Source organism: Pogoniulus pusillus, chromosome 30, assembly GCF_015220805.1.
Source record: "Pogoniulus pusillus isolate bPogPus1 chromosome 30, bPogPus1.pri, whole genome shotgun sequence".
Classification (NCBI taxonomy): Eukaryota; Metazoa; Chordata; class Aves; order Piciformes; family Lybiidae; genus Pogoniulus; species Pogoniulus pusillus.
Genome location: NC_087293.1, coordinates 5,929,925 through 5,948,868, shown reverse-complemented (window position 1 = coordinate 5,948,868; position 18,944 = coordinate 5,929,925). Strand labels below are relative to the sequence as shown.

At 48.6% G+C, this 18,944-nt stretch overlaps 1 protein-coding gene across 2 annotated transcripts in view; it reads left to right on the top strand.

The window, feature by feature from the left end:
* Nucleotides 1-18,944, top strand: part of MMP17 (matrix metallopeptidase 17) — a 74,031-nt gene that overhangs the window by 28,287 nt on the left and 26,800 nt on the right. For both annotated transcript variants that reach the window (XM_064168391.1, XM_064168392.1), the window contains exons 2-3: nucleotides 16,747-16,879; nucleotides 18,589-18,715. In XM_064168391.1, coding sequence (XP_064024461.1) covers nucleotides 16,747-16,879; nucleotides 18,589-18,715 — 260 coding nt within the window. The remainder of the gene's footprint in view (nucleotides 1-16,746; nucleotides 16,880-18,588; nucleotides 18,716-18,944) is intronic.

Below are 18,944 nucleotides of genomic sequence, written 5' to 3'. Positions count from 1 at the left end.
GAAGATGTTGGCTCCTTCTGGGGTATTGCCCAGCTTTGTGAGCTTTGGAACTGGATGTGTTGGCAAATTTTGGTATTTGTGTAGTCCAAAGAGCAGTACCTACAGACTCTGTGGTTGCAGGATGATGTGGATTACCTTTCTGCAGAGGGTTCAGCAGGAGCTGAGATCAGCCTTGTGGTGTTTGGGGCAGGAGGTGGCAGGACTGGAAGGTTGGCTTCTCTATAGTTAATAGTTGATATATGTGGCCAAAGAGAAGGGCAGCCCACTCAGCATGCTGGGGCATGTCTCTGCTCCTGATAAAGAGCCATCCCAGTGTTGCAAGGAGACTGATTCTGCTTGTGACGTGATACAGATGGTCACTTTGACATTTTCAATCAAATGTGTTGACAGAGCTTGTGTCCTGAAGCTGAAGGAGTCAAAATATATGAGCCTTGGGAAGAAAGGGGGAAAAAAAAAAAGGGGGGGCAAACCAAATCTTGTGTGATTAAATGGATCCAATTTACCAGATGGATTTCTGCTCTGCTGTGCAGGAAGGGCTGTTCCAGGAGTTTCTCTGCATTTCATATTCTGCTTATTAGAGAGACCTCTCCATTTAATGAGTGTGATTGGTATCAAAAGTTGGGCTGTGTCATTCCTGCTGGAGCAGGTGTGGGGAAGCAGCCAGAGGATGAATTTCTGCATAAACCTCATGAGTACAAGAGCAGTGGCTGCTCATAATGGAGCCATCAGCTTCATCCTGACATGGTGGTCTTAGTTTGGTGGTTGGACTTGATCTTAGAAGTCTTTCCAACTGAAATGATTCTATTACCACTACCATACACAGTCCTCAGAGCAGAAACAGGCTTTTAGCAAAGATTCACCAAGATGTAAAGGTCTGTCTTCCTTTATTGGATATAAATCATAGAATCAACCAGGATGGAAGAGACCTCCAAGATCATCCAGGCCAACCTATCCCCCAGCCCTGGCCAATCAACTAGACCATGGCACCAAGTGCCTCATCCAGGCTTTTCTTGAACACCTGCAGGGATGGCAACTCCCCTGGGCAGTCCATTCCAATGCAAATCACTCTCTTTGTGAAGAACTTCCTAATATCAAGCCTATACATCCCCCAGCACAACTTTCATTCTTCATTGGGTTGGACTTGGTGATCCTGAGGGTCTTCTCCAACCTGAATGTTTCTGTGATTGCTTAGGCTATAGGGCTTACAGTGCAAGAGGCAAACAAGCCTTGAGGGTAGGGAAGTATGTCTTGGGGTTAAGGAGACCAGCAGTGACTTGGAGTAGTGAGATGGGATCCTTTTACCTGGGTCTCAGCATGAGGTAGGAGGCTGGGAATTTTAAACCCCTTCATCTGTGCTGCAAATGGACCTGCTAGGTCTATAAAGTCTGGCTGTTTGTGCCTAGAAAGGTGAAGGATGCTTCCAGCTGTGTCAAGCTGTATCAACACCATGGAGAAGCCACAGCAGACTGGGGATATTTTCCCATTAGAGCTTATTGTGAATATGTTAGTTTTATAATCTCTTTATTTCACCACTTGCTGCCCAGTGGGAGAGAGATGATCTTTGTGCATAAATGTGTCTGTAGCCAGCCGTGCAGGGAAGGGGAGGGGCTTTTGATGGGTAAAGTCCCAGGCACTGGCTGTAATTTGTGCATCCCACGTTGGTGCAATTGGGACCATGGTGGGTGAGGAGATGCAGTTGTAATTAAAATCAGGATTGGATGTGAGGCACCGTGGTCATGCAGATGGCTGTCACACTGGGAAAAGGTTTGTCCCTGACTAATGGCTTCGAGGCACCACTGGAAAATTACCCAGGGTTTTTGAGGTCTGCAGACTGGTGAGAAGGCTGTGGCAGCAAGGTGACCCATTGGCCATGGTCATGTGGCACTGAGACACCCAGCAAGAGCCCAGAGTTGTAGATACCCCAGAGGTGCCACTGCCTGTGGGGAACCAGCTTCCTGAAGGGGTTATCTGAAGCTGTGTGAGGGTACCTCAGGTCAGTCTGTCCTTCAGGCCATGGCTTCCCAGTCCCCTGTCCTTTCACAAAGACATGAGTCAGAACAGCAACACTTTGTACCCGTGTTCTTCAAGGGAGCATTAAAAGCCACCCAGATATTATTTATGGCCTGCAGGCTGTGCATAAAGCATCGCTGCGGAGCGAGTGATTGCTGCGCTGCTGCGGCCGCTGCCATCGCTCACCGCAGCCACCGCCACCGCTTCTTGCTGCTCCCCATCAGACACACGAGTGAGGACTCCTAATCAGGGGCATGGTTGTTCACAGGGGATGCTCGGTCAAGCCTGCCTCCCCCCTTCCCCCACCTGCCAGGCCTTCGGTGTGAGAGACACCGTGTAGAATGAGGAGCCCCTTTCCCTGGCACCTCGCTGCAGCTACCTGGCTTCAGCACCCTAGGATTGGTTTGGATGCAGCTGATCAACCTCTTGCTGTGAAACTCTCCAAAGCTGGTGGGACCTTCTGGGCATGTTTTCAAAGCCACCCTGTGGTGCGTGCAGGGGAAGCAGAAGTTCTTGCTATTACAAGTGATATGTAGTGTTTGGGTCTCATTTTCCTCTGTACTGACTGACTGTCATCTAGACGACAGTCTTCTCACCCTTCCATCTGCAGAGTGCCACAGCCCAAGGACAGGTTCTGTGGCAAGAGCATCCAAAAGCCCCTTTCACTGGTGTTTGCAAAGCATGTTTGTGTGCTACAGCTGGTGGCCCAGAACTCACCTCCTTTTACTGCCCCTGCCTCAGTTTCCCCATTGGTAAAACTGGACCTGTTCTGAGGTTCCTGTGATAGCAACTGTAGAGAAAATGGGATGCATCTCCTGAATGCCTGAGCTTTCTCCTGTGTCTGCCAACAAGAGCAGTTGTGTGCTGACTGATGTCTTCTGATGTCCTGCATAGCCCTGGCAGTGTGCGGGTGCAGCGAGGAGCAGAGGGCAGGAAAGATAATTCTCCCTGCCAGCCATGGCAAAGAGCAGTGTTGCTAACAGCAACAAGTAAGGAAAATAACCCCTTCTTTTTCAACATCCCATCAGCTTGCACTTGGCTGGGTTGAAGCTGTTCATGACTGGCCCAGGGCAAAGCCTGGAAGCAGCTGGTGGGGAGTGAGCAAAGGCAGATGAAAGTGGTACCACATATACCAACCACATCCTTCCCTCGTGTTTCTGCTGGAGCTCAGCTCTCAGCCTGTCCTTCCATGTGGCAGAGCCACAGGTGTGAGCAGTGGCCACAAGGCACAGTGTTCCCAGAGGGGTGGTTTGCAGGAGAGGATGACAGCCGGGCAAGGCTGAAGGGAAGGAGAGGTCCCTGGTGAGAGGAGGGGTCAGCACTCTCTGTCTGGGCTCTGACTCTTGTGCAGGAGCTAGTCGTTGCTGCTTGCCCAGCCACTGTGGCCTGGTCCATACACAGGTGGTGCTGCATAATTACAGCTTGCTGTGCCCAAAATGCTAACAGTGTGCATAGATGTGCAGATTTATCATTATTTAAATCAGCAATTGGGGCAGGGGGTGAGCTGGTAAAGTCCAAGTTCTGCCTTTCATGGCTCAGCTCATTTCCCCAAGTCAGGTACTGTATCATTTGAATCCCTCTGAGGAGGAGAATAATCTCTGGCTTTATTTGGTTTTTGGTTGTTTTCTGCTAAACTGCTTTGGTCTCAGGCCATGATGAACACCAGTTCTCCCTGCAAGCAGAGTCATCCTGGTAGCCACAGGAAGATGCCCTGGACTAGTCAGAGCAGGTTAAATTATTCATTTCAATTAGTTTGTTTTAATAATTCAAGAATTTTGCTTGGATTTTGTCATGCTTTGCAGATTGTCCAACACTTCGTGGTGATGCAGGGCTTTTTTTCTTGTTGTGGTTGTTCAGTGGGTAATTTCCTTCAGCTCAACAGCCTGTGGGGTACTGAAGAACTTCTGCAGGATTCCCAGTGTCTGCACCAAGGGCTGGTCACCCAAGAACTCTGTGTTTATTGCTTCCTTTGAATTAATAGCCTTGCTTGTGAACAGAAAGCTCTGTTTTTCTCTCATTCACCACTTGCCCACAGCATCAATAATTGTTTGAGACACTTGTACAGCTAATAGAAAGAGCCTGTCGACAAGCAAAGCTCATTGTAATACTGCTGCTTTAAAGAGGCTGGGGGAGGCAGCAAAGCCAAGTAGGTAGCAAATGCCTTGTTCCTGCAGTCACATAGATCTAGAGGCAGAAGATATAAGTGGGGCTTAATTCTCTCCCAAATGGATGCTCTATTTCACACCACAGCATGACTCCTGATTTATGGATTTCTTAACACCACAATATTTTCATTGCTAAGCCTAAATGAGAAGATGCAGCTAAGACTTGATCTAACAGCTGCTGAGGTAAACAGGGGCAGTGGCTGTTGTGAGCAGCCCTTGGACCAGTCCTAGCACAGGGCATGGTAGTAGCAACCTTTGAATTCCTGGTCTGCAGAGAGCTAGAGAATTTCTACAGTCTCTTGAAAGGGATATCAAGCCACACTGTGAGCATATTTAAACAGGCAGCCTGTGTCTTGAGGTTACCTTGAAAACCAAGCCTACCTAGCTGAAAGGAAGTGTGATGCTCTAAGGGGGAGGAAGAAAGCCACTGATCTCCCAGCTAATGGGTGGAAGAGAGATGTGCAGCTGAGCTGCTTTATCAAGGTAAAGTGTTGCTGGCTGCTTTAGATGGGGAAATAGCTAAGCTACACTGAAGGATCAGCTCTGAAGCCTGGAATGGAGGCTGTAAGTGAGGGCGTGGGCAAGCCACGGCAAACTTGGTGTTACTGATCGTGCTGCGGGGAGGAAGCCAGGTCTGGAGTCCATCCTGGAGAAGACACTGCCCTACAAAAAGATCTAATAAATGGACTTAGCAAGAGCTGTTTTGATGTATAGCAGTCTGTTCAGTTAGCTGCCAGACATGGTTTGTTTAATGAGTGAAACAGAGAGTAGGAACTCATCTCAGGGAGGCCAGGAGAGAATATAGATTAACGCTGGTGTGCTCTCAACACGCCATTGACTTTCCCTGCGTACCGCGAGCAAATGTGCCAGTCAGGGCCAAGGAGATGGGCAGCCTCATCAGACAGACCAGGACCTCTGAAGTCACACCCTTGGAGAGCCTTGCTGTGTATTCTCACTTTGGTAAAGAAAGATTTGTACCTCTCCTTCTTTTTAAAGAACTCATCATTTTCTTGCTCATCTTGGTCCCAGTCCAGCTGGAAGACAGGAGGATTTGGAAGTCCTCTCTACAGTCTGCTTGGGTGATGTCAACAGTCCTATGTTGGATACTCAGGAGGCTTAAAGATTGTAATTAAATGTCCAAACATCTGTGTGCTGAGGTGAACCTAACCCCCAGATCTTGCAGACCTTCCCCACTGTGCATGGAGCAGGCAGCCCAGCTCCCATGGTGGGGAGGATTAAGGGAGCCTCCTTACTCAGGATTCCACCTGGGCATGGGACAGTAACTGCCTTCCCTGTCCATCCTTCTGCTGTAAGTATGTGACAAGGTAGAGGAGTGGGGGGAGAGGAGAGTCGAGGCACATTCTGTTCCCTCTGTCCATCTTCAGCAGATGTTTCCTGAGGATCACTGCCCAGCTGGCTCTGCTCACAGCAGCCCTCCGGCAGCTTTGGAATCCAGTGAGCCTCGTGCAAAATCAGCCAGGAAATCATGGTCGTTCCCATGTCCTGTGCTCAGAAAACCCTGGCTTTGCAAAGTCTTGGCTTTGATTTTTCTTCATACAGAGAGGATGTGATTTCAGGGATGAGGCAACCTCTCACTGTGATTTACTGCACCGTGCTGAGCAGGGAAACCTCTTCCCTGGCTACGTGTGGACAGTGACTGGGTACACAGGGAGGAGAGTTCTCCTGGGCTAGCAGATGATGCAAAAACTGTGTCTGGTAACATTCATTTAACCCTTTCACACCAGATCAGAGGTTCGATTCGATCCAGTCATACCTGCAGGTGTGCTCAGAGCACAGCAGTGGGCAGGAGGTGCGTGTGGGGATATGCTCCCTGGGTCTAGGCACCCACCAGCTTCTAGGTTGCAGCACATAGGGAGTCAGCACCCAGAAAAAACACCAAGCTGGAGTTTTGTGTGTGCTTTGATCTCTGCAGATCATCAAGTGCAGCCTCTCCAAGAGCAGTGAGTTGCAGGTCTCATGGTTTGGTTTCCAGTTGCTCCATCTCTCATGCTGGAGTTGGGCTTTTTCCTCCATCCAGCTTGTCCACTGTCAGTCCTACCTGGACTCTTCAGCTGAGGCTGCAATCTTGTTTATCCTGTGTAAGTGGAGCTAGAGCAAGCCCATGAATTAACTCAACAGCAGCCATGCTCCATCATGCAGATGAAGCTGGGCACAGCCTGGGGACCAGCAGCACAGATGCTCTAAAGTGGATTTTAAAGCAGATCCAAATGCCACTGCCGGTATTTATGTGCCATATGTTGCAATGGTAATTACTTACTGTGCTTCTCAATGGACTAGAGTATTGGGGTTGTTTAGGTCTCCCCAGTGATGTCATTGGCCTTTAGGCCCACCAGAGGACTAGAACTTGCTGTGTTTCTGCTTCTAATGCAGACATTGGCACTTTTCTTTGTAGCGAGCAGAGCTGGCAGCATTCAGGGGGAGCCAAATCATATGTTTGGTGTTCAGCACAGGATCCAGCCAGTGGTATCCATCAGTGGGACATGGTGCTGCCAGGGGAGAGCCTCCTGCACGTGCCACAAAACCCTCCATCCATGCCTGCTTGAAAAGAGCAGGGTTGTTTTCATTAAACAGAGAGTTAGATGTTTTAGCACCGTTTGCAGCAGGATAAAAAATGCTTATTCAGTCATCTACCTACCTTAGCATTGCAGTTCACCAGACTATTACACACCAGGACTCCCTTCTTCCCCTTCCTAAATAACTCATTGATGAAAAAGGATGCTTCACCATGGCAGGCAGCATTATGTAAAGCTAGGGCTGATTTGAAAACAAAGATCTGCTCCTGTTGAAGCTCCATCTCGTTGATGGCCATGTGGAGTTTCAATTGCACACACATTTTTCTGCATCGTTCATTGCCTTCAAGTAGAAATTTGCAGGGTGTGCTGAAAAACCTCCAGTGATTGAAGACCTCCCCAAAGCCCTGATGTGTTAAATCTACAGCAAGAAAAACACACATTCGTGTTGAAAATGCAGAACAAACTGTGCTTTGTTTATATGTTTTGTCACTTCTCGTCACTCTGAAAAGAAACTCGAACCAGCTGTAGGAAACATTGTTGAGTGCTGCACTGTTCTGCCTGCCTTCTATGAGTGGGAATTGGTCCTTTGATCTTCAGTTCAAAGAGGTTGAAAAGGCTGTTTCTGTGGTCTGCAGAGAATTTCCTTCTGCTTCTACGTCATCTCTTGATTAACTCTGTGTTTCGGGAAGGTTTTTGGTCCCCATCCAACCGAAGAGATGCTTGCACCTTGTGTAACATCTGCTGCAGAGCAGATGAAGTTTGCCACCAAATCAACTCAGCCTTCTGCCATGCTCACCTTGCCTGGTGAAGGACATCATCCCCCAGCACACAGGACAGCATCATCTTGAGCACTGCCCTGCAATTGAGTGTCTGAGGCTACAGCAAGACCTGGTCACATTCAACAAGACCTGCAGTCATCCAGTTGCTGGCTGGGAAGCAAACTGCACTGGAGCAGAGCAGAGGTGCTCTGTCCACTGGATCCTTAATGACCTGGATGTGCCAGGTCCGGTGTTATCAAGAGGTGTGACTTGTCCCCTACCAAGGGACCTGCTGTCTTCAGGACATGTAGGTTGTGACCTTTTTCAGTGCCACTGTTGCTAACCTAATTGAACATTGAAAGCAAGGGAGAAGGAGAGGAAATCATTTGCAGCCACACGAAGTCCCAGCCTGGATTCTGTGCACAGCACTCGCTCCAATTAAATCGCCGCTCGGATTGAAGCGACTCCTGCGGCGTCAGCTAACGAAACCGGTTCAGCAGCAGCAGCAACCACAATCCTGTTTGTAATCCAAGCTGCAGTGTTTTCTCCTAATGAATTAATCAGTTGATTCCTTGCATGTGATAGCTCATTAGAGAGGTGCGTGGCAACCTCCGGAAGGTACTCGTTGCCTTTGGTGGCCCGGAGGCCGTTAGATGGCAGGAGCAAGCCCCTCGGAGTACTGCAGCACCATATGGGTTGCTCTAATTAATGGGTGCTGCTCCTGGGGTCCTTTGATCTCAGAAAAAAAATGAGTGTAAAAACCTGAATCCTGTAAACCTTGGAAAACTCAGAAGAAAAACCTCAAACAGCCCAAAGCAACTTCCCTTTAATCTGCTCAGTGGTGGCAACGATTCGTTTTCATTTGATTTTTTAATGGTAAAGCTTCCCCCCCCCCCATTTAATGGTAGCTGCAGAGATAAAGCCAAGTGTAATTTGGAAATTAGTTCTGGGTGTTTGAGTTGTAGCTTTATTTTAGTAATCTGGGTCATTAATTTTGTTGAATAGTGTGTTGGGATTCTCTTCCCCTGCATGTGCAAAGCACGACTGCAGCCAGGGTAGAAAGGGACTTTGAGCAGAAAGGGAGCTTTCAAAGTCCTCTCCTCCTTGGCTGACTCTACAAATACAAAGTCTGTTTCTCTGTGATTGGTTACTCTATGAGTGGTAGAGATGAGAGATTGTGCTCCTGCTGTGGTTAACACATTGGGCATGGTGGGGAGGAACCTCATTAGGGCTGCCCTGGAAAGCCAAGGGCCAGGTTCAGGACAGGGTAAAGGTTTAAGCTCTCAGCCATGACAGCCTTAAAGGTTTAGGTTTGAGCTAAAGGAAAGGTTTAAGCTCTCAGCCATGACATCCTTAAAGGTTTAGATTTAAGCTTAAAGGAAAGGTTTAAGCTCTCAGCCATGACAGCCTTAAATTTAGGTTTGAGCTTAAAGGAAAGGTTTAAGCTCTCAGCCATGACAGCCTTAAAGGTCTAGGTTTAAACTTAAAGGAAAGGGTAAAGCTCTCAGCCATGGCAGCCTTAAAGGACTAGGTTTAAGCTTAAAGAAAAGGTTTAAACTCTCAGCCATGACAGCCTTAAAGGTCTAGGTTTAAACTGAATAAAGGCAACTTGTACTTTTGTTAAGGATCAAAAGTGCCATTTGGTAAAGCTGTTTAAGGAATGTTAATGCAAGAAATCTTTTGACTGGGAAAAAAATGGTTTTGCTCAAGCCTTGGACTGTCCTGAAATTTTGGATAAAGCAACATTCAGAGAGTCTCAGGGGGTGTGTTGCAGGTCCCTGTGAGTGTGGCTTCTCCCTGCAAAGAGGCATCTGGAGCAAAGCCAGCGGCTCTGGCATGGACCAGGGAGAGGTGCTATTGGAATGGGCTGCCCGGGGAGGTGGTGGAGTCATCATCCCTGGAGATGCTCAAGCAAAGACATGGCTGAGGCACTTAGTGCCATGGTCTAGTTGATTGGATAAGCCTGGGTGCTAGGTTGGGCTTGATGATCTTGGAGGTCTCTTTTGACCTGGTTGATTCGATGATCACAACTGACAGCCCTTACACAGAGTGATGCACCCCTATCAGCAGGAGCATGAACTTAAGCCCAGTTCCCTCTTCTGGTGTGATGGGGTGGGATTGGAGCCAGTCTGGGGTGCTGGTGCAAAGTTCAGGGTCCAGTCTAGGGATCTGCAGAGGAGCTGGGCACTGGGGTAAAGCTCTGCTCTTCTCCCCATTTGACAATGTGTCAGGAAAACCAAGAATAGATCTATGTCCCTGAGCAGGGGGAGTGCTACAGACTCTGCAGGATTAAGGCTGGGTTTTCCTCCTGTGTATTTATGCAACATCAAGCAAAAAAAAAGTACCCTGATTTTGTTGGTGCTAAGCTGCAGGAACATGGTCATTATAATAATGCAAGAGCAGGCAGAAGCAGGGAACTGGCTGGGTAGAATTTTTCTGCTTATCCTGATTTCTGTTCTGCTGTTTATCCTGTTTATCCTCTCCTTGTTATCCTGAACTAGTTTGTCTTCTTGTAAATGCCAACCTATGACCCTTAAAAAGAAATCATCAGGAAGAAAACTTGCTGACTGAGTCCTTTTTTTTTTGCCTGTGGCAGTTGAATAAGCCCATCAGCTTATATAATATTAATATTTGTAAAAGCAAACCTACAGAGCTCATAAATCTTCCATAAAAGAGGGACAATATCTACATCTATTTTAAAATGAAGCAGGTAAGTAGCTTCTAGGACAAAAGGGTATTGATACAAAGGAAGTGGATAGATGAAAGAAATGAAATTGCCATTTTAATCTGAAAATTAGCTCTGCATAAGTGATACCAGAGACTCTGCTGCTGCTGCAGCCAGCCTTTTGTTCTGGGTCATCACTTGGCCCTCCAAAGCCCCAGACCCTGGCTGCAGCATCACTCTGCTATTCCATTCGACTGGGTTAAGGAGTGGAAAAAAGGGTCTGAAATTGAAGCAGGGCTTGTTTGCAGAGGTGAGCACTGCCATTCTTCCTAACTTTATGCCTTCTAAAGGAGAAAAGTGTTTTAAAAGGGGAGAGATTGTGACAAAAAAAAACAATCTGTGCTTTTGGATTCTGCTAATCATTTTCTAAGGCAAGAAGCAGATTTTTCACATTAGGCCTCAGTGGTATTGGAACCCAGATGAGAGAAAAATAGTATTAGCTTGTTTTTAGCCACCCAAGTAAGCACTCTGTCCCCAAACAGAGCAGCTCCATGGAGGGATGCTGCTGCTGCATCGCCATTAACACAGTCCCCTTTCAAAGGGAAAGTGAGCTTTGAAGTGCTTGCATCTTTTATTGGGTACCAGCCATGATGCAGAAAGATTGTACATGGGAGGGTACATTTCTTGAGATGTGTGGCCCATGGGTGGCTGATCTGTTGAGATCAGAGGGGATGGGACACAGGCAGCACCCAGGGAGCCTCTGTTCCTGATGCCTCAGCCCCAGGAGTTGAGCAAGTTGCTTTTCCCCGCTGCCTAGGACACAGGTTTCACCATCCAGAGTGGGGCAGGGTGGGATTTCCAGTCCCAGAGAGGGATAGTGCTTTGTCACTGAACATCCTGACTGTAGTTTTTAAGGGACATGTGCATGCCTCTGCTGGGTGCAGAGCAGCCTGGGGGCTGTCGCTGGCAGCTGTGTTTATGTGGCGCAGTGGAGGGGAGGTGCAGATGGGTGGATGTCTTTGGATGGTTTTGCCTGGTCTGCAGTTCTTCCTTTTTTCCTTTCTTCTTTCTTTTTTGTCCTGGCCCTGAGCACAATTGGAAAGCTTTGATTCTGTATTGCTGACTGATGGAGCTGGATCAGACTACTCATTGGTTTGGACCAGTGGACTGGGATTGAACCGTCCAGTTTCCCCCAGCCTCATCTTTGCCAGCTCCAGAACTGGAGAAGTCCATCGTGCAGGTTCACTTTTGGTGCTGGCAGTGAATCACTTTGGCTAGGTCTAGGATATCAGAGGGTGACAGGACTAGGGGGAATGGAGTGAAGCTGGAGATGGTTAGGTTCAGGCTGGATGTGAGAAGGAAGTTTTTCAGCATGACAGTGGTGAGAGCCTGGAATGGGTTGCCCAGGGAGGTGGTTGAGGCCCCATCCCTGGGGGTGTTTATAGCCAGGCTGGATGGGACTCTGGGCAGCCTGATCTAGGGTAGGGTGTCCCTGTCCATGGCAGAGGGGTTGTAACTAGATGACGCTTGTGGTCCCTTCCAACCCTGACTGATTCTATGGTTTTAAGGTCAGTCGATGGGATACCAGGAAATATCATTACAAATATTTCATTGGTGGGGAGTTGAGGGATGGAGACACAATGAGATGACAACTACCTGAAGAGAGGCTGTAGCCAGGTGGGGGTTGGTCTCTTCTCCCAGACAATCACCAATAGAACAGGGGGACAGAGTCCCAAGTTGTGTTGGGGGCAGGGCTGGATGTTAGGAGGAAGTTCTTCACAGAGAGAGTGATTGGCATTGGAATGGGCTGCCCAGGGAGGTGGTGGAGGCACCGTCCCTGGGGGTGTTCAAGAGAAGCCTGGCTGAGGCACTTAGTGCCATGGTCTGGTTGACTGGATAGGGCTGGGTGCTAGGTTGGACTGAATGATCTTGGAGGTCTCTTCTAACCTGGTTGATTCTATGATTCCTACAAAACCCAAGCTAGGATGCCATGAGCCTCAGGCCAAGGTTATGTACCCTAGGCCATAACATGAGTCATGTAGTGCAGCCAGGCTCATTCCCACCTCATCTCAGAGCAGGAAGATTGGCTCAATCTGAAATTTTTTTTCACTGAAGCAATTTTTTTTCCTTGCCTTTTAAAACGAGGAGTTGCTGAAGCTGAATCTTCTCATGGGATTAGGTCAATTCATTTAGCACAGCACATTTTTAAGGAAAAAGTTTTTATCATGCCAACTCAGGCAAGAAATATGCTCAAGGAATTTTAGCATTCAGCTCAAATCACTACTTCATTTAAACATTTTAAGCTAATGAGAGCTGGCAAAAAAAAACCCAAACTTTTATTTGAAAGGAAAAAAAAAGGAAAAGAAGGGAATGTGTTGAAGCTCTCTCAGTGGGAAATGTTTTCATATTTTTTCATGTATGGGAGTTTGTAAGTTTAGGTTTTGTTCTAATTAGGACAAGAAAATATCTGAAAAGCTTTCACAGGGTACACAGATAATTAGCCAGACAGCTCCTGATGATCTCTCTCATCTCCAAGTCCAGCTGCATTTTTTCCCTAATGAAATTTTCTGCCACAGCAAAGGTGGAATGTGAAGGCTCAATATTATAGATCAGCTTTGTTTACCAGGAGAGAGGAAACCAGCCAGAACACAGGCACTGGAAAAGAGATGAACATGACCAGTATCACAGATGTCTATAAAATGATGGAGACCCTGAGTCAGGCCTGATACATGTAATGCTCTATCCTAAGAATCATATCCAGGGAAATCAGTGCTTACAAGGTGGATCAGAGGAAGGGCTTGTGGTATCTGCCTACTCCTTCCATCTTCTCTTTAGGGTGTCCCTCTGATTGCTCTGGGTGTCCAGCTGTGTGTGTGCTTTGTCAGTTGTTTGAGAGAGAGGAGACCTGGCCCTAGCTGCAGCCATAGCTGCAGGACCTTTGCTGGACCTCATCCTGCCTTTGCTTTCCTCAGCCTTTCGCTGCCACCTCCATCTCCAGGAGGACCTGAAGAGCTGAGTTCTGTACTCCACTGGTGTAGCATCAGCTCCAGTCTCATTAGAGAATAAATCACAGTGTCTCCATGGCTGGGGAAGAAACCAAATTAAACCTCCCCATCCTTGGCAATTGCTGGGCCAGCTGCCGAGCTCTGTGTCACAGCTGATTTCTCATCAACCATCAAGGGCCAATTGTAGCTCTCATTTCTGTCACAAATGGTTTTGCTATGCAAAGGGACAAGTGGGAGCAGGGAAAGGAGGGGAGAGTGCTTGGCCTGGCCTTCAGTCTGATGGTAAGGAAGGCTGAGTCAGGGATGGTGTGGCCAGGAGGACCAGAGAAGTGACTATGCCCCTGTACACTGGTGAAGTGGCATCTTGAGTACCAGCTCCAGTTCTGGGCCTCTCACTGAAGGAAGGACACTGAGGTGCTGGAGTGTGTCCAGAGAATGGCAGCAAGGCTGGTGAGGAGTCTGGGACTCAAGTCCTGTGAGGAGCAGCTGAGGGACCTGGGGTTGTTCAGCCTGGAGAAGAAGTCTGTGGGGAGAGCTGAGAGCTCTCTACAGCTACCTGAAAGGAGGCTGGAGTGAGGAGGGAACCTGCCTCTTCTCCCATGTAACAAGTGATAGGACGGGAGGAAATGGCCTCAGCCTGTGCCAGGAGAGGTTTAGGTTGGGTATCAGGAAAAAATTCTTCACCAGAAGAGTCATCAGGCACAGGACCAAGCTGCCAGGGAAGTGGTGGAGTCATCACCCGTGGAGGTGTTTGAAGGAGTTTGGATGAGGAGCTTAGGGACAGCTGTGCAGAGGGAGATGTTGGGTTATCGCTGAACTCCATGATCTTAAGGTCCCTTCCAACCAGATGATTCTTTGATTCTATGATGCTAACATGCTCCTAGCAAAGGGATAGTTCATGGGGTTGCATTAAGCAACAAGAAGTGGCCAGAGAAGCTAAAATAAGGCAACTGTGAGGGAGGGTGAGGAGGGAAGTGAATTCCCAGTGAGAAACCTGGCACAGGAGGACTCCACTCCCCAGTGGACACCCACACCAAGCACGGGGAGGTCTGTTGCACAGCTTTGAGAGTGTGAAATTGGTTTGACCTGCTGGAGGTGGGGTTGGGGATGCTGTGGCATTCTGGGGGGGCTGCAGCTGTGAGACACTCAGGTTGCAGCCATGGGCAAGTACCAACTTCTGACACTAATCTAACTGTAATGAATCTGTGGTATATTGACCATGTGGAATTCTAGATCGATGCCAGTCTTCAGGAGGCTCAACAGATCAATGTTTCTTTGATACAGATAGAGGAAATAGGGGGTAGGTGTTTATGGCATTCCCTGCATGTGGCATTATCATTCTTCGCTGATCCTTCTGCTGAGAGAGGGGAGAGAGAGAGAGGAAGGCAAGAAAGGATTTAGAAAGATAATTCAGCAGGCATTTGAAAAGCATTTGTAAGGAGGAGATTTGTGGCATTTTTGTTCACCACTTTTGGGATGGAAAAAAAAATAGAAGAGAAGGATCTTCATAAAATTGTATTGGTTTTTGAGAGACAAATTCCTAGCAAATAGAGGTCTTGGATTTAGTGAGGCTCCAATGGTAGGAGCTGTGCTTGCTTAGGCTTTGTCAAAGAGAGGCAGGTGGGGTTTTCCCAGGTCCCCACTGCTTTCTGGTGGTGCATATACCCACAGCTAACTACAGACAAGGAGACAGTTAAACCAAGGCACGTGGAAATGCTGGAGAGGGTGGCACAGAGAGGAAAAAAAACGTTTGTTTCTCTTCAGTAGATGAGTCAGCCCTGTTCAGGGGCTGTAAGTGACAGGTTTCAGTTCCACCAGTAGCCATTCCTGGCATTTCTGGTGCTGCTGCAGTGGGCACAATTCTGACTGATTCATAGAATCAGTCAGGGTTGGAAGGGACCACAAGGATCAGCCAGTTCCAAATCCCCTGCCATGCCCAGGGACACCCTACCCCAGAGCAGGCTGCCCACAGCCTCATCCAGCCTGACCTTAAACACCTCCAGCCATGGGGCCTCGGCCACCTTCCTGGGAAACCCATTCCAGGCTCTCACCACTCTCATGCTCAACAACTTCCTCCTCATATCCAGTCTGAATCTCCTCACCTCCAGCTCTACTCCATTCCCCCCAGTCCTGGCACTCCCTGAGAGCCTAAAAAGTCCCTCCCCAACTTTTTTGTAGCCCACTTCAGATACTGGAAGGCCACAATAAGGTCACCTCAGAGCCTCCTCTTCTGCAGCCTGAACAGCCCCAACTCTTTCAGTCTGTCCTCACAGCAGAGCTGCTGCAGCCCTCTGAGCATCCTCCTGGCCCTTGAATTAAAAAAAAACTAACTATAAGAAACTTGTGGCTGCCACCAATGGGATTTTCTTACAGTGGTTCTTTTTTAAATCTGTATTTTTGGTAGTTTGTTTGCTTGTTTAAATGATGAGGGGCATCAATCACCAGCAATGATTTTGGCCCAATTTTAGGAGAAGACTCTTGCAGGGTTTTCCTGTGCACTGTGCCCTATGTCTACCTCTCCCTGCCCTATATCTTTCCCTGCCCTATATCTTTCCCTGCCCTATATCTTTCCCTGCCCTATATCTTTCCCTGCCCTATATCTTTCCCTGCCCTATATCTTTCCCTGATGTGGTGGAAAGGCAGTGGCACCACTGGGAACCCACCAGGTCTTTCTGGAGTGACATTTTGGTTCCTGGAAAATTGTAGTAGTGATGCTCATGTTTCCTAGGAACTGGTGGGAAGGGACCAAGTCAAGGTCTCACTGCATGTGGTGGCCTCTGAGGAAGCAGCTTGGCATGGGATGTATCCATGGTTTTTTTTCCTCAGACAGTTTAGTTTTGTGACTTCATCCCCATGTGCATGCTTGTTTCTGCTGATTGAAGGGAACCTCTGCCAAGGTTTGCATCCTTAATGTGTTAAGTCTCAAAGTTTGGGTATCCCACCAGTGCACGGGCTGGAAAGCAGCAGGAGGTTGCAGCAGGTCCATTAATGTCACAGCAGGGTCATGGCATTGTGACAGATCAGCTGAAGGGATCCAGAGAGCAGGGACAGCCTTTGTATCAGCATGAGGATGTGAGTGGACTTGCACAGGATTTAGCCACAGAGGTGTTCTCTGCAGCAGATAAAGATAGGCAAACCCAGCCTTGGCTGGAGGACAGAGAGACAACAGACAGAGCTCCCCCTGGAAGTGAGATCTTGAGGGGAGTGACATTGCCTGGCCCTTGTGAGGGACAGTTCTCCTCTCCTCACTGTGCTCAGCCCTCTAAGAGGTTTTCAGTAGGAGCTGCCAGTGTCCACAGGGAGATTCCAAGGTGCTTGTGTAATCACTGGGCTGGAGCTGTCAAAGATGGTCAGTAGCTGGGTGGGGACATTGATGTCAGCCTTGGAAATCTTGAGGATGATGGATCCCATTACTGAAGTGATGATTACAGATCCATTCCTTAGCAGAGACCAGGCCATTTGATGGGGAGGCTGGGGAGAAACACATCATCGGGAAGGAGGTTTCCAAGTGGAACAGATGAGCCCTTCAGAACAGCTTTCCCTGCATAGATATTCCCTTTCTTTCCTCTTCTCCCTTTTCTCATCCCTCTGCTTCTCCTTGTTTCACAGGACTGGCTGACAAAATTTGGGTATCTGCCTCCTCCAGACCCTGTCACAGGACGACTGCAGACACAGGAGGAGCTCACCAAGGCCATCACTGCCATGCAGCGATTCGGGGGGCTCGAGGCAACTGGGGTCCTAGGTCAGTGGCTGCCGATCCCTCCCCTCTTCAGTGCAGAGGCATTCAGGAACAGCTTCTGGCAGGTGTGGGGAGGAGCAGGGCTGTGGTGCTGAGCTGTGGAGTAGCATCATCTCCAGGAAAAGCTCATGTGGGGGTAACATATGGCCCAGTTTGCAGCTGTAAGAGTAATTACATGGCTCAGGTGCTTTGTTGCCTTGCGCTTTCAAGAACCTGAGGCAAGCAATTATTTCACCAGACCCACACACCCTTGGGGCTCCTGTCGTGCTTAAAATAACTCTTGGTGTGTTCAGAAAAATAAGAAAGAATCAGAGAGAAGGGAAAAAAATAACCCCTGAGAAACTAAAGCTGATAGGATGTCCTGCTCACAGCCTTAACTGCAGCATCACACCAAGTTGAACGCAAGTGCTGATTAAGCCTCCCGGTTGGTATGTGCAGTGAGTTTGGTTTCTTCACCACCAGGGAACAGCACAGGGGAGGGCTGTCCCATCACCCCAGTGCTGCTCACTCTTGCCCATAATGCAGAGAGCCATGAGGTGCCTGTGGAGATTATGAGGGTCTTCTTGGCTCTCACCAAGCCACAGCAGTTCCAGACACCCCTTGTTACTCCTGGACGGCTGAGAGCCTGTCATTCTCCCTGACAGCTCTGGTGGCCAGCGAGACAGGGCAGTGGGAAGCTTCTGCCTGGTGTGGCAGTCACATCTGAAGTGACACAAGATTGCCTAGCAGAGCTGGGGGCATTCCTCTCAATGTCCTCATTGAGAGCAGGAGAAAGCTAGCATTATGCTAGCCCTCAGAAGGGTGCCTGTCTTGTTCTCCTCCCCTCCCTGATGCGCAGCCACAACATCCTGCTGCATGGCCAGCTTGTTTCCACTGCTCAGGACAGAATTGAGCAGAAGCTGCTAATTAGCAGGTTGGTATCCATCCATCCCAGTGTCCCTGACAGCCCTTCCCAATCCCCTGGAGCTGGCTGTATCCTGTTGCTGGGACTTTCCCTCTGCAGTCTTAATTGAGCACCTGCAATTGTTTCTCTTGCACCTTCCCAAAGGCTGCAGAAGGCTCAGGAGTGAGGATCACCTTTCAACCTTTCAAATGCATCTGCATTTTTACTTTGGGAAGGGGGTATTTGAAACACACCTGGGGAGCTCTCCTGGGCTGTTCATGGACATGGGTTTACATCTGAAACCAAAGTAAAGAGGTAACAGCAGCATGGAAAACAGGGGGTTGAGCAACTTTCCATCTTTCAGCAGATGAGAATGGGAGCTTTAAGCTTTCATTCAGCCTTAAATAAGTAGGAACACGAGGATTTTCCAAATGAGCTCCTAGCTGAACAGATATAGATTATTTACATGCAAACATCTCTCTGCTTTGCCAAGGGAGCAATGGGAAATTCAGCAAAAGAGGATACTTTAAAATGTATGCATTAAAATAGAACCCAAGTTGGCCACAGGTGGTTTTCCACACAGGTTTTTGGGATCTGTGAAGAAACAGGCTTTCAGCAGGAATTGCTACCTGGGGGTGCAACTGCATGGAGGTGGCCCAGTGCCTCCTGTGTGGCACCATAGGTGATGCTAGCACTAGGACCATTGCCTTAATGGCTCTCAGGCACTGCCTTTCACTTCACTGCCCATCCTCAGCACTGCCCTGTTCCTCTCCAGGGATTTCTGAGCCCACCATTCCCATGATTTCCATTATCTTTTTGCTAACCCTAGATGAAGCCACACTGGAGCTGATGAAGACCCCTCGCTGCTCGCTGCCTGACCTCGCCACTGTGGAGACCAGGAGGAAGCGATTCGTGCAGGCTGTCACCAAGTGGAGCAAAAGGAACTTGTCCTGGAGGTAGGAATTGATGCTCAGAGGGCTGCAGCAGCTCTGCTGTGAGGACAGACTGAAAGAGTTGGGGCTGTTCAGGCTGCAGAAGAGGAGGCTCTGAGGTGACCTTCTTGTGGCCTTTCAGCATCTGAAGGGGGCCTGCAAAAAAGCTGGGGAGGGACTTTTCAGGCTATAAGGGAGTGACAGGACTGGGGGGAATGGAGCAAAGCTGGAGATGAGTAGGTTCAGGCTGGAC